The 11,799-nt window shown below is 40.6% G+C and overlaps 1 protein-coding gene across 1 annotated transcript in view; it reads left to right on the top strand.

The window, feature by feature from the left end:
• Positions 1-2,816: 2,816 nt before the first annotated feature.
• The window catches only part of kcnj3a (potassium inwardly rectifying channel subfamily J member 3a), a 78,930-nt gene continuing 69,947 nt past the window's right edge, over positions 2,817-11,799 (top strand). Inside the window, exons 1-2 of the mRNA XM_047371456.1 lie at positions 2,817-4,356; positions 9,025-9,241. Of these exons, the coding sequence (XP_047227412.1) occupies positions 3,679-4,356; positions 9,025-9,241 (895 nt within the window). The 5' untranslated portion in view covers positions 2,817-3,678. The remainder of the gene's footprint in view (positions 4,357-9,024; positions 9,242-11,799) is intronic.

The raw sequence follows: 11,799 nt of genomic DNA, 5'->3' as shown, positions 1-11,799 counted from the left end.
TGTGGCCAGTTTCATTTTTTAAGACTTAGTTTAAAATATAGAGCTATAACACCCTTAATTTAATTTTAAGGGTCAGAAAGTGAAGTGAACAATGAAAATATTTTACTATGAAATGACTGGTAAATGACAATTTTGAAGCCATGCTAACAGATTTAGGTTTTTGTTTTGTTTTTCATTTTTCAAAATAATGAACCAAATCCAACATTATTTTAGGAAGCATCTGCTCTGTTTGCTTTTGAATGGCCCAGTAAGAAAATACTTTCTGTTGAAACCAAGTAAATGCATCAAATTGCCTGTTTCCTGCAGTTAATTGCTTTACTTTTCAGGAAGTTTGCACAAAAAATACATTTTGACAAAACAAAAACAAAAAAAACTTTTGTGTCAGAGACCGCATTTGTAAAATACAGCAATTAGAAATGTGTAGCTCACAGTGCTGGTTGGCTGGTTGTTGGACAGTTTGAACTAATAGCCTTGTTTTCACTCTGCAAACATGAAAATTGCCTCTTTCTCCTAATGAGGGCCAGAATGCAGAGATTAGATGACCTGTGTCCCTCTGCGCTCATTATAAAAGCACAGGGTCTTGCAGAGGTGGGATAACTAATGCTCACCTGGCAATTATGATGGCCCAGTGACTGATAAGGAAATCATTTCCTGTCTGTTCCTCTCAAGAGGGCTGCATCACAGAGCCTCACAGACAGCGCTCTAAGGCATCTCAACTTCTCACCGTGCTGCCATGCAGTCATTCATTTGGAAACAGTTATGTCAAGCCTTAGCGCTGTTTTTAGAAACTACTGTTCATACAGTGGGGCTCGTTGGATTCAGACTAGACACGAAATGTGATGTGATAAACTGCAGGGAGCTGCAAGTGAATAGGGAGGTTTTTGTCTGGAACCAGACTGACTTAGAAGCATATTGATCCTGGTGAGCTCAGACAGTGGATCCAGGAATGGTTGGAAAAAAAAACAAAAAAACAAGCTGCAGTGGACATACATTATGTTAAATGAAAGATCACAATGATGCTTGGTACATCATGGCAGCTAGAAGTAGGGGTGGTTAAAAAAGTTTTAAATGAGGCAGCTGGATGGGGGCCACTGATCAAAAGCCAGAACAGACTTTAATATGTATGGACAGGGGTGGGAGTTAGACAGACATTTAAAAGAGGAGCATTATTATTGAAGTAATTTAATAAACTTACAAAAGCAAGCTACAGCAACACAACAACCTATAAGCATCCTGACGGAGAAAACCACCTGGCAAGAGGCATGAAGGCTGAGAGGGAATAAGTAGTCTACATACTGGGAGAATTATTAATGTAATGGGAACAGGTGACACTGATTGAAAACAGTGCACAACAGCAACCAGACCAAAATTCAACTTCATCTTTAAAACAGCAACCAAATCAACACATGTGGCCATTTCCCCTACTGAGGGCCAAAAACTACAAATGTCACTTTAATTTATTTGAATATTAAATAAATAATGTAATTTATTATACAATCAAGAAAATTAATTTGGAAATCAATACATGTGTAACCTGTTCTATTTTAAAAATGGAATATCATGTTGTTTGTATATATTTAACTGAAAATAGTGCCGTAATTCAATAAATAAATAAAGAACCAACTGAATGATTGGTTAAAGCTACAGTTAAAATATTAAAATGGGGAATAAAGACATACATGATTTACTTAAAAAAGACTGAATATGTATGACACATTTAAAAATTCTAGATTTATTCATTTATTTGAATGTCACATATGTAAATAGTTAATTCCATCTTTATCTATAAGATGGTGGCACATTTGGGCTTAAAACATGTAACAAAATGTGCCTTTTATGTTTTTTTCATTAGATTGTACTTTTGCCATGCAAATAAGAACTAAAAGAATCCACTTTGTCACTAAACGGATATAAATATTAGATTTAATGCAAATTTCCTGCTGCACTCATCAGGGGGTTCTCAACAAAGTGATAATTGTGCTGTTTTCAACCTGTGCACAATGCAGCAAAAATAAAAAAGAGCAAAAACAAAGAGGAAGACGAGTAGAGATAGATCTTCTATTTATTGTAGAGGAGGTGCCGTTTTGTTCCTCCTGTCCTCATGTGTTTCATACAGTATGAGAGCCTGGGCAGTGTGGGTGTATTCCTCTGTGGCTACAATCTTGGTAATATGATGAGTAATTCTAGTTGCAGGTTTTTTGTGCACCTGGGGACTACTAGCGCCATTCTTTTTTGTGTGTGGTGAGTGTGAGGAACCCTCCCTGCAGAACATGTATAGATATATTAGGAAAATAAAGTGCAGTCCCTACTGGGAGAGAAGCAGGGTCATTGGAGGCTGTTAACAGGTGACCCAGAAGAATAACCTGTAAATAAGTTTAAGTGATCTGTAGACAGACCTGCTGAATAATGGAAGATCAATAATTCCCATCTGCTCAATATCAGGGAATCAATTGGGAACCTACAATTAAGAAAGTAATGTCATTAGTAATGTATAATTTTCCTTCTACAGTTGCCGCTCTATTTTGTGTTGGTCTAACATATAAAATATTATTAAAACACATTGACGTTTGCGGTTAAGTATTGCCAAAATATGATAAAGTTCAAGGGATGATAATACTTTTGCAGGGTCTCGTTTCTTATTTCTTACAATTGTATTGTTAAAAACATCACCAACAGCCAGAGATCTGTTCATTCAGTGGTTCTGTTAAAGTGGGATTTCACATGTTTGCTATATATATAAAAAAAAAAACAACTGTTAAATGAGGCAATCCCTCTCTCTCCCTTCCTCCAAACTGTGTCTCTTTGTGGTACCACTAGGCAACAGTGAGCGCATCACTGGATATGCAAAAGTGCGCAGGAGCCCAGCAAAGAAATCGAAGCGAAAGAAAGGGACCTAAGCAGCCAAACAGAGCATCTGTTGGATCTTTGTACCAGTCGAACAATGAGAAACCACTCGATGTTTCCCTAAGAAGAAAAAGAAAAACCCTGGCAAAGCCCTCCAAAGATGACGACAGCGGCACGGTGATTGTCTTCCTCTCACCAAGCTCGATATTTATTTTCTTATTATTCCCATATGCTTGGACTTTATCTCATGTGCGCGCAGGACACAAAGGAAAGGACTGGGAAACCGAAATATCTCCAACGCAGTCGCCAGTGCGCGCAGGGAGGATCGTTTAATTGAATCGAATAATTACGCAGAGACGTTTTTTGTTATTTGTGTTTTACAGAGCGCAGAGAGAGGGGGAATTAAGTTTCCAATGAAAACTTACTATGTGAGTGCGGCTTCTGAACAGGTCGGTAAAAGCCTCAGCTTTCAAGGGGGGGGGGAAGAGATGAGTGATTCACGACGCAGCAACTGATAAGGCTGTAAAAACCTGGACTGCGACCGGCTCGTTTGGATACCTCATCCCAGAGACTCCCTTGAATTTTATTTATTTAGTTTTATTTATTTATTTCTGATGGCTTCTATTCAAGTCATGCATTATTAAGATTTCATGGCTATAGAGAGTAGCAACAGTAGTGTGTGGGGAAAGAGGACAGCAGAAGTCTAACAGTGGGGGTAAAGATATCGCACTTTTCCAAACAGGAGACATTGCGCACGGCTGCAGCAACTACCAGACTTTTTTTTTCTTTTTGAAGAACACTGAATCCTTTGGTATTGCTTTCTGTCATCGTAGTATGTCTGCACTTCGAAAGAAATTTGGGGACGATTATCAGGTAGTGACCACCTCCTCCAGCGGGTCCGGATTCAACCAGCCTCCCCCGGAGAAGAAGAAGAAGAGGCAGAGGTTCGTGGACAAGAACGGGCGATGTAACGTCCAGCATGGGAACCTGGGCGGTGAGACCAGCAGGTACCTCTCGGACTTGTTCACCACGCTGGTAGACTTGAAATGGCGCTGGAATCTGTTCATCTTCATCCTCACCTACACAGTGGCTTGGCTCTTCATGGCCTCCATGTGGTGGCTCATCGCCTACATCAGAGGAGACCTCAACAAAGCGCACAACGACAAGTACACTCCGTGTGTGGCCAACGTGTACAACTTTCCCTCTGCCTTTCTGTTCTTCATAGAGACCGAGGCCACCATAGGCTACGGCTACAGATACATTACAGACAAATGCCCAGAGGGGATCATTTTGTTTCTGTTCCAGTCCATCCTCGGATCGATCGTCGACGCGTTCCTGATCGGCTGCATGTTCATCAAGATGTCTCAGCCCAAAAAGAGGGCCGAGACGCTGATGTTCAGCGAGCATGCGGCGATCTCCATGCGTGATGGAAAACTCACTCTCATGTTCAGGGTGGGAAACTTGCGTAACAGCCATATGGTCTCTGCACAGATCCGCTGCAAATTGCTCAAAGTAAGTGGTGGTACTTTAGAAGGAGCAGCATCTTATATTTGTTGCTGTCAGCGGTTCATGTTTTTTTTTAAACCAAAAAACTGACACAGAAAGGCCTAAAGATACAATCAGGAAAGGTTCTATTCTTATATCCTAAATTTGGATGTACATATTACTAATATAACCAGCACTATTTCTGAAAAGTTAGACGTTTACTAATATAATTCAAAAAGGGAAACTCCTATAGATTCCTTACAGAGTTATGCATTTACAGTGTTTATTTCTGTTAATTTTCATGACTATAGCTTACATGTAAAAAAAAATGTATATTAGAATATTACATAAAACCAATGTAAAATATATGGGCTGTGCTTCCCAATCCTCTGAAGGCTGCATGTTCCCATGGAGTCTGTTTACCATGTTCTACCACAGTTTTCCCCCCCACTAAACTTCTTTGTGTCTTACCTTTGAGTGGTGGGCGTCAGTGACTGCTGTAGAGCTTTTTTATTAGTTAAATTGCAAAACATATTTCAAAAAGTGACACCCATATATCAGCTAGATTCATTACACATACAATGACATATTAGTATTTATTATGACTTACAGCTAAAGAAAACCCAAAAAATCAGTCAGTCAGTCAGTCATTTTCTCTTCCGCTTCTTCCATAGTGGGTCGTGGGGAAGCTGGTGCCTATCTCCAGCAGTCTATGGGGGAGAGACACACTGGACAGCCCCAAAAAATCAGTTTATGAGAAAATCTGAATATTATATCAGACCCCAGTCCTTGTGGTTTTAGGTATAACAATGGTGGGCTCTACATGGACAAACTTCATCAGTTTATTATTTTACTTAGTACCCCTACACATAGCCCATTCTAAAATGGCCAAACTCTAACACTCAGTAGTTTATTCTAACCTCCCCAACCACCCTACACCATTCCAAACCCTTTGTGAAGTGCCTTGAGACGACATGTGTTGTGAATTGGCGCAATATAAATAAAACTGAATTGATTTGAATTGAATAACAAAAAATGTTGTGTTAGGGCTTATCACAGGGAAGAATGCTGACTTGACAGTTGTGCATCAGATAGTTACTGACATCCACCAAAAGAATGGTAAGCCACAAAAGGTCATTTCTAAAGAAGTGGCTTCATAACGGAACGTTTAGTGGAAGGAAATAGTGAGAAATAAAAATGTGTCCAAACAACAGGGATAACTACAGCTTGAGATGATTGTCCAAGCAAAACCCAATCAAGAGTTGGAGGGAGATTCATAATGTGGGGACTGCAGCGGGAGTCAGGCGTCAAGAGTCAGTTCACACAGACCTATCCAAGACATGGGCTACAGCTGTTACATTCTTTGTGTTAAGCTGCTCCTGAATCAAAGACAATGTAAGAAATGTTTACCTGGTCAAATGTGAAAAAGCCCAGATAAGATGCTGCTCAGTGGTCCAAAGTTTTCTTTTCGCAATAAAATATATTTTGGAGCTCCTAGACTCTGGAGTGGAGAGGCATCGAATCCAGATTCCTTCTTGTCTAGAGTAAAGTTTCCAAAGTCAGTTATAATTAGAGGAGTCATGTCATCTGCTGGTGTTGGTCCACTGGGTTTTATCCAAAACCAAAAGTCAGCAGAGCTGTATACCAGAAATCTTTGGAGCAGTTTCTTTGAATTGAATTCAATTAAATTTCCTGACCATGCTATGCTGTGCTTGAACCCACTTAAACCCCACAAAGAATCTGTGGGATGTTGTCCATAAGATGGCAGACACCAGATCTAACAATGCGGTTGGGCTAAAAGTTGTTTTTAAAGCACCACTTAACCCCTCTGCTAACCCTTGATGTCAAATTCACTTTATTTATTTAACACATTTAAAAACTTCCCATAAAAATGCAGTGAAGTTAAAAAGTAAAGTAAAATTCATAAAATAGTTACAATAAAATGAGACATAAGAACAGCTAGGGCAAATAGACGCCACAACACAAAATACCTGATGAGACTCAAACTGAACTTGAATTAAATGGTACCACAACATTTAAACGGTCAGTCAGTCAGTCATTTTCTACCGCTTATTCCATAGTGGGTCACGGGGGAGCTGGTGCCTATCTCCAGCAGTCTATGGGCGAGAAGCAGGGTACACCCTGGACAGATCGCCAGTCCATCGCAGGGCAACACACATACAACCATGCACACACTCATTCATACACCTAAGGTCAATTTAGAGTGACCAATTAACCTAACAGGCATGTCTTTGGACTGTGGGAGGAAGCCGGAGTACCCGGTGAGAACCCACGCATGCACAGGGAGAACATGCAAACTCCATGCAGAAAGACCCCAGGCTGGGAATTGAACCCAGGACCTTCTTGCTGCAAGGCAACAGTGCTACCAACTGCGCCACCGTGCAGCTGTATTTCTGTTGCTATTTTACATGTCAAGATTTGATACAAACAAGTACCACAGTAATGTTAGCAAAACAATGTAGGAATGAATACATTTGTAAAGGAAACATAGGAATAGCCGAGTGTGAAGCGGCTGGGATGAAGATCAGCTCCTCCAAGTCCGAGGCCATGGTTCTCGACCGGAAAAGGGTGGCTTGTCCTCTTCAGGTTGGAGGGGAGTTCCTGCCTCAAGTGGAGGAGTTTAAGTATCTCAGGGTCTTGTTCACGAGTGAGGGAAGAATGGAGCGGAAGATCGACAGACGGATCGGTGCGGCTGCCGCAGTAATGGGGGCGCTGTGCCGGTCCGTTGTGGTGAAGAGAGAGCTGAGCCGAAAAGCGAAGCTCTCAATTTACCGGTCGGTCTACGTTCCTACCCTCACCTATGGCCATGAACTTTGGGTCATGACCGAAAGAACGAGATCCCGGATACAAGCAGCAGAAATTAGCTTCCTCTGTAGGGTGGGCCCGGGCACTCCCTTAGAGATAGGGTGAGGAGCTCGGCCATCCAGGAGGGGCTCGGAGTAGAGCCACTGCTCCTCCACATCGAGAGGAGCCAGTTGAGGTGGCTCGGGCATCTATACCGGATGCCTCCTGGACGCCTTCCTCGGGAGGTGTTCCAGGCATGTCCCACTGGGAGGAGGCCCTGGGGACGACCCAGGACACGCTGGAGGGACTATGTCTCTCGGCTGGCCTGGGAACGCCTTGGGCTCCCCCTGGAGGAGCTGGAGGAGGTGTCTGGGGAGAGGGACGTCTGGGTGTCTCTGCTGAGTCTGCTACCCCCGCGACCCGGTCCCGGATGAAGCGGAAGGCGACGATGACGACGACATAGGAATAAATGTTTGGACAGTTTAGAACCTAATTAACATTTATTTTAATTAAATATCAAATATTTCCACAAAAGTACATAACCATTGTTCTTGTCTCTGACCTCTCCCCATTGAGAATATATATGTCTAACCAACATGTAAGTGAGTTTGAAATGGGAAAGACGAAAAGCTGCCGACATGAAGATATCTGTTGATGTCTGAGTGGTGTGGAAAAGTTGTTAGTATGTGTCAAAACAGGCTAACAGAGCCTAATTTTCAATGCGCAGGTTAAAATATTTTTCTTGGCTCAATAAAAACAGTGACCTGCATACCTAAAATAGCAATAAAAGAGACTGTGAACATTGAGTGTTTGGAGTTTCAGACAGGTGAACCTCATGCATAAAGAAATATACTGTTCCTTTAGTTTTTTCAGCTGTATGCTTTTAGGATCAGTGGATATCAAACTAAAGCTGAAATTGATGTTCTGAGTGTAGAATATTGTTCATATCAAATGTTCTGTTAGAATGTCATAACTAGTTAATATCTTACCTGCACTTGATATCTCTCTTGGCATCTTTTATTAGTATAAATAACCTTTATATCTGTCCCCCCTCCCTCCTGGTCCACCATCATTTTATGATGTAAGAGGTTTCCGTTGATGGATCCCCGCCTTCAAATTGTCAACTTTCCCATGGACCAGCTACATGGTCCATAAAAAGGTCAGGGACCGGTGGCTTAGAGTTCTTTTGATTTGATCAGCACGGTGTCCTACCTCAACGTCCTGTGCAAATATTTATTGACTTCTCTGTAAACAACAGTCCAACGCAAAGATCACGGGCTTGAAGATTAATAAATTAGTGTTTGCATAAAACTGGCATGACATTTTTCAGGTTGTAGTTGTTTTAAGATGGTAAAGGTCTGCTTTAGACAGCTGATCAAACCAAAATAACTAGGCAACCTTCTGCCTTTTCAAGCACATTTTCATAGTGTTGGCTGCAAAGTGGATAAAAAACATGCCCAAGGTGGATACTATATGACAGATAGTTGTTACAAAAAGTCATTCAGCAGGTTTCATTTTAAGGTTCTTAAAAAGGCTTTCACATGAACTGGTAGGATATTTTTGAAATTGGAGTTTTATTTAAGATGTTAGAGGTCCACTTCTGCCTTGGCCCCTCTCAGACTTATTGTTAGCTTTAAGGTAAGGTAAGGTAAGGTAAGGTAAGATAAGATAAGGTAAGTTTATTTATATAGCGTCTTTCAGCCAGGAGACACTCAAAGCGTTTAGCCCACAGAACCAATTTAGCTGGGTTTATACTAAATGAAGACACCATGAGAGTTATGAACTGCAGTTAAGATATGTGAACTTGGCACAAATTTTGAGATAATTCTGTCCAAGCCCTTCCGTTCTTCATGTTAAACATCCGTGTCTACTTTCTCCATGCCCCATCAGTCTCGTCAGACTCCTGAAGGCGAGTTTCTTCCGCTGGATCAGCTGGAGCTGGACGTGGGTTTCAGCACCGGGGCCGACCAGCTCTTCCTCGTTTCGCCGCTCACCATCTGCCACGTGATCGACACCAAAAGCCCCTTCTATGACCTCTCGCAGAGGTCCATGCAAACGGAGCAGTTTGAAATTGTGGTGATACTAGAAGGCATCGTGGAGACCACAGGTAGGCAACCACATGTTCTACGCTCTGCACTGCTGACCAGCAAACGAGAGCTTGTTTTACTATATGTTGTGGCTCCAGGCTGTGTGTAGGAAGTGTTTTTTTATGATGCTGATGTGAAGTGTTTTTGCAACAAATCTGATTGGTAATATTGAGCCATTTCATGGGTTCTAACTGCTCCCGTTCAGCTGGGCTAACTATTGAGCTGCTGATTGCATTTGATTGATTTTCGTTTTTGAGGCAAACACAGAAGAAGTATCAGCTCATAATGAGAGTGGTTGCCATTTATTAACCATGGATGATAAATTAGCGTTACAGAGAAATAAATTTGTTTTTGAACCCTACAGTGAAAGATGAACTGTTTTTGTGTGCCTTTCCAGTGTTTGACTGTGTAAAATTTATTTTTCTCATCAGAGAAAAAGAAAAAAATCTATTCCTCGTCTTTGTACCTGAACACCGCTGGCTGCTGTTCTCAGAGGGCACAATCATTTGCTTTCCAGGGTCCCTTTGGAGTTACAGAATTTCATTTCTCCGAGACTCGCGATGCTGCGAGTAAAACTCTTGAATACAGTCATTTTAAAAATCGTTTGTTTGACACAGTTGATAATAAACACAGAGCTCCTTTACTGTTACAACAGTTGTGTCGGACCAGTTCTGGGGAAATGCAACATATGGAGATGAGAGGAAGGTAATTAGCAAAGCAGTCTGTTCCTAGACATCTATGATGGGGATGTATTGCAGTTTTATTAAAGTTTTATTGTGGCTGAGTATTACCTGACACACAGCATGGCCCGGCAGCTCAGGCCATGCAGTATTTATGCTCCATCATTCTGCTGGGACCAGACACGTTAGAGAAAGTAGGTGTAAGTTATTAAATGATGTTAATGTTCTGCACAGTATAGTGCAGTCAGAGTGTGGGATGTTTGATCCATCAAAATGTGCTCAGCTCGGTGTTGTTTCAGATAAAATTAAGAAATTACAGAATACAGAATTAAAGAATACTCAGACCTTTTCTTTTCCTGTGAGCAATATTACTGTTACATACATTATATCAGAGGTTCATTTGTGGGTGGTTCTACAGAAAAGATGGAATCTCGGTGACGCAAACCTGCTAAAATGTATTTATAAAAAATAACACAAAAATCTTTAATAACATTAACTTGCAAAACTGACGAATCCAAAAAAGTGCCACTTTATTCTTTGTTTATTATTGTAAACTAATAATTCAATTTTAGTTTTAATAAACACAACAATAAAAACAAACAAAAATGTAAAACATAATTAATAATAATTTCTTATATTTCTGTCATCCCGATAGAAAATTAACCCATTTTGGGTAATTAGGTGTTTTCTCTTTAGTAAACATTTGCTTTAGAATATCAGGAAATTGATAATTGTGGAATTTATAGGATAATTAATTCACATTAAATGGTTTATGGGCCTGCAAAAATAAGGGACAGGGGTTTCAATCTTTTTTGAATTGCCCTTGCTGAAAATTTTAAGGAATGCCAATAAAGTGCAATTAGCACATATTTTTAGGGTTTCGTTGTCACAGAGGTATGTTTACTCTTGTAATTCTCCCAGAAACGTCTGCAATCCCGAGCAGCTGCGGTCATGTGAAAGTTGTCAGAAATGCTGATGTAGAAACAGTAGAAACAATCCATGGTTAAAAATTGATGTACAGTGAAAGTCTGAATCCTTTGTCGCTCTCATTTCTGGCCAATGTAACTCTGTTTCCATGGCAACCTCTCCTTGAGTATTCAGGATTGCAGCTCTGCACTAAAGTTAGATATTTTTTTTGTTCCTATGGTATAGAAATCATTGCATGGTTTCAGTAATGAATAAGGCGAACGTGCCTTAATATGAACGCTCCCTCAACAACGTCGGCTGTTATTAGGGAGGATCGTCTCTGAATTATGAAAAGCACTCAGAGGCAGTGCTGTGGCATTAAAAACTCACCAAAACAGGTGATACAGCACAGAAAGAATGAGATAGAGCATTTATGAGCCCTGCTTAATGTCTACAAAAGAAAAAAGCTGAACAGCTAACAGTGTCACTTGTTGGGGAAAAAAACAAGTTAAAATACTCTCCTCTGTAGTCAGGCCACTATCACTTTCAACTGGATTGGAAAAGAGAGAATATTTTACTCATTGTGACATGGCAACCTTTTTCTCCTGGAGATTGCAAAACATAATTATGACTCAGCTTCTCCTTTCAAACAGAAAAACAGGAGAATGAAAGAGCTCTGAACTGTCACACCCTGTACATTGAATAAAAAGGCAGAAGAGAACATCATCTCACTTCACCTTCTTGATGTATGTGCTACATTTTCCAAATGAGACCTGATCCATCGTATCTTCCTCTAAAGTAACAGCACTTGTGGCTTTTTGATATAGACCCAAAGGATGATATAACAGGAACGCGTAAAACAGGCCCTGAGTCACTGTTAACCCATCAAGCTCTAAGGTGAGTTATTATATTGATATGTAGGATGAAACATCTATGGATTACCACAATAAGATCCTGACAGTTAGTATTACCGATTTAAATGACCATGAAAA

This window comes from Girardinichthys multiradiatus, chromosome 7 (genome assembly GCF_021462225.1).
Source record: "Girardinichthys multiradiatus isolate DD_20200921_A chromosome 7, DD_fGirMul_XY1, whole genome shotgun sequence".
Taxonomy (NCBI): Eukaryota; Metazoa; Chordata; class Actinopteri; order Cyprinodontiformes; family Goodeidae; genus Girardinichthys; species Girardinichthys multiradiatus.
Note: the sequence above shows the minus strand (reverse complement) of the source record. Positions and strands in the feature narration are given on the sequence as shown.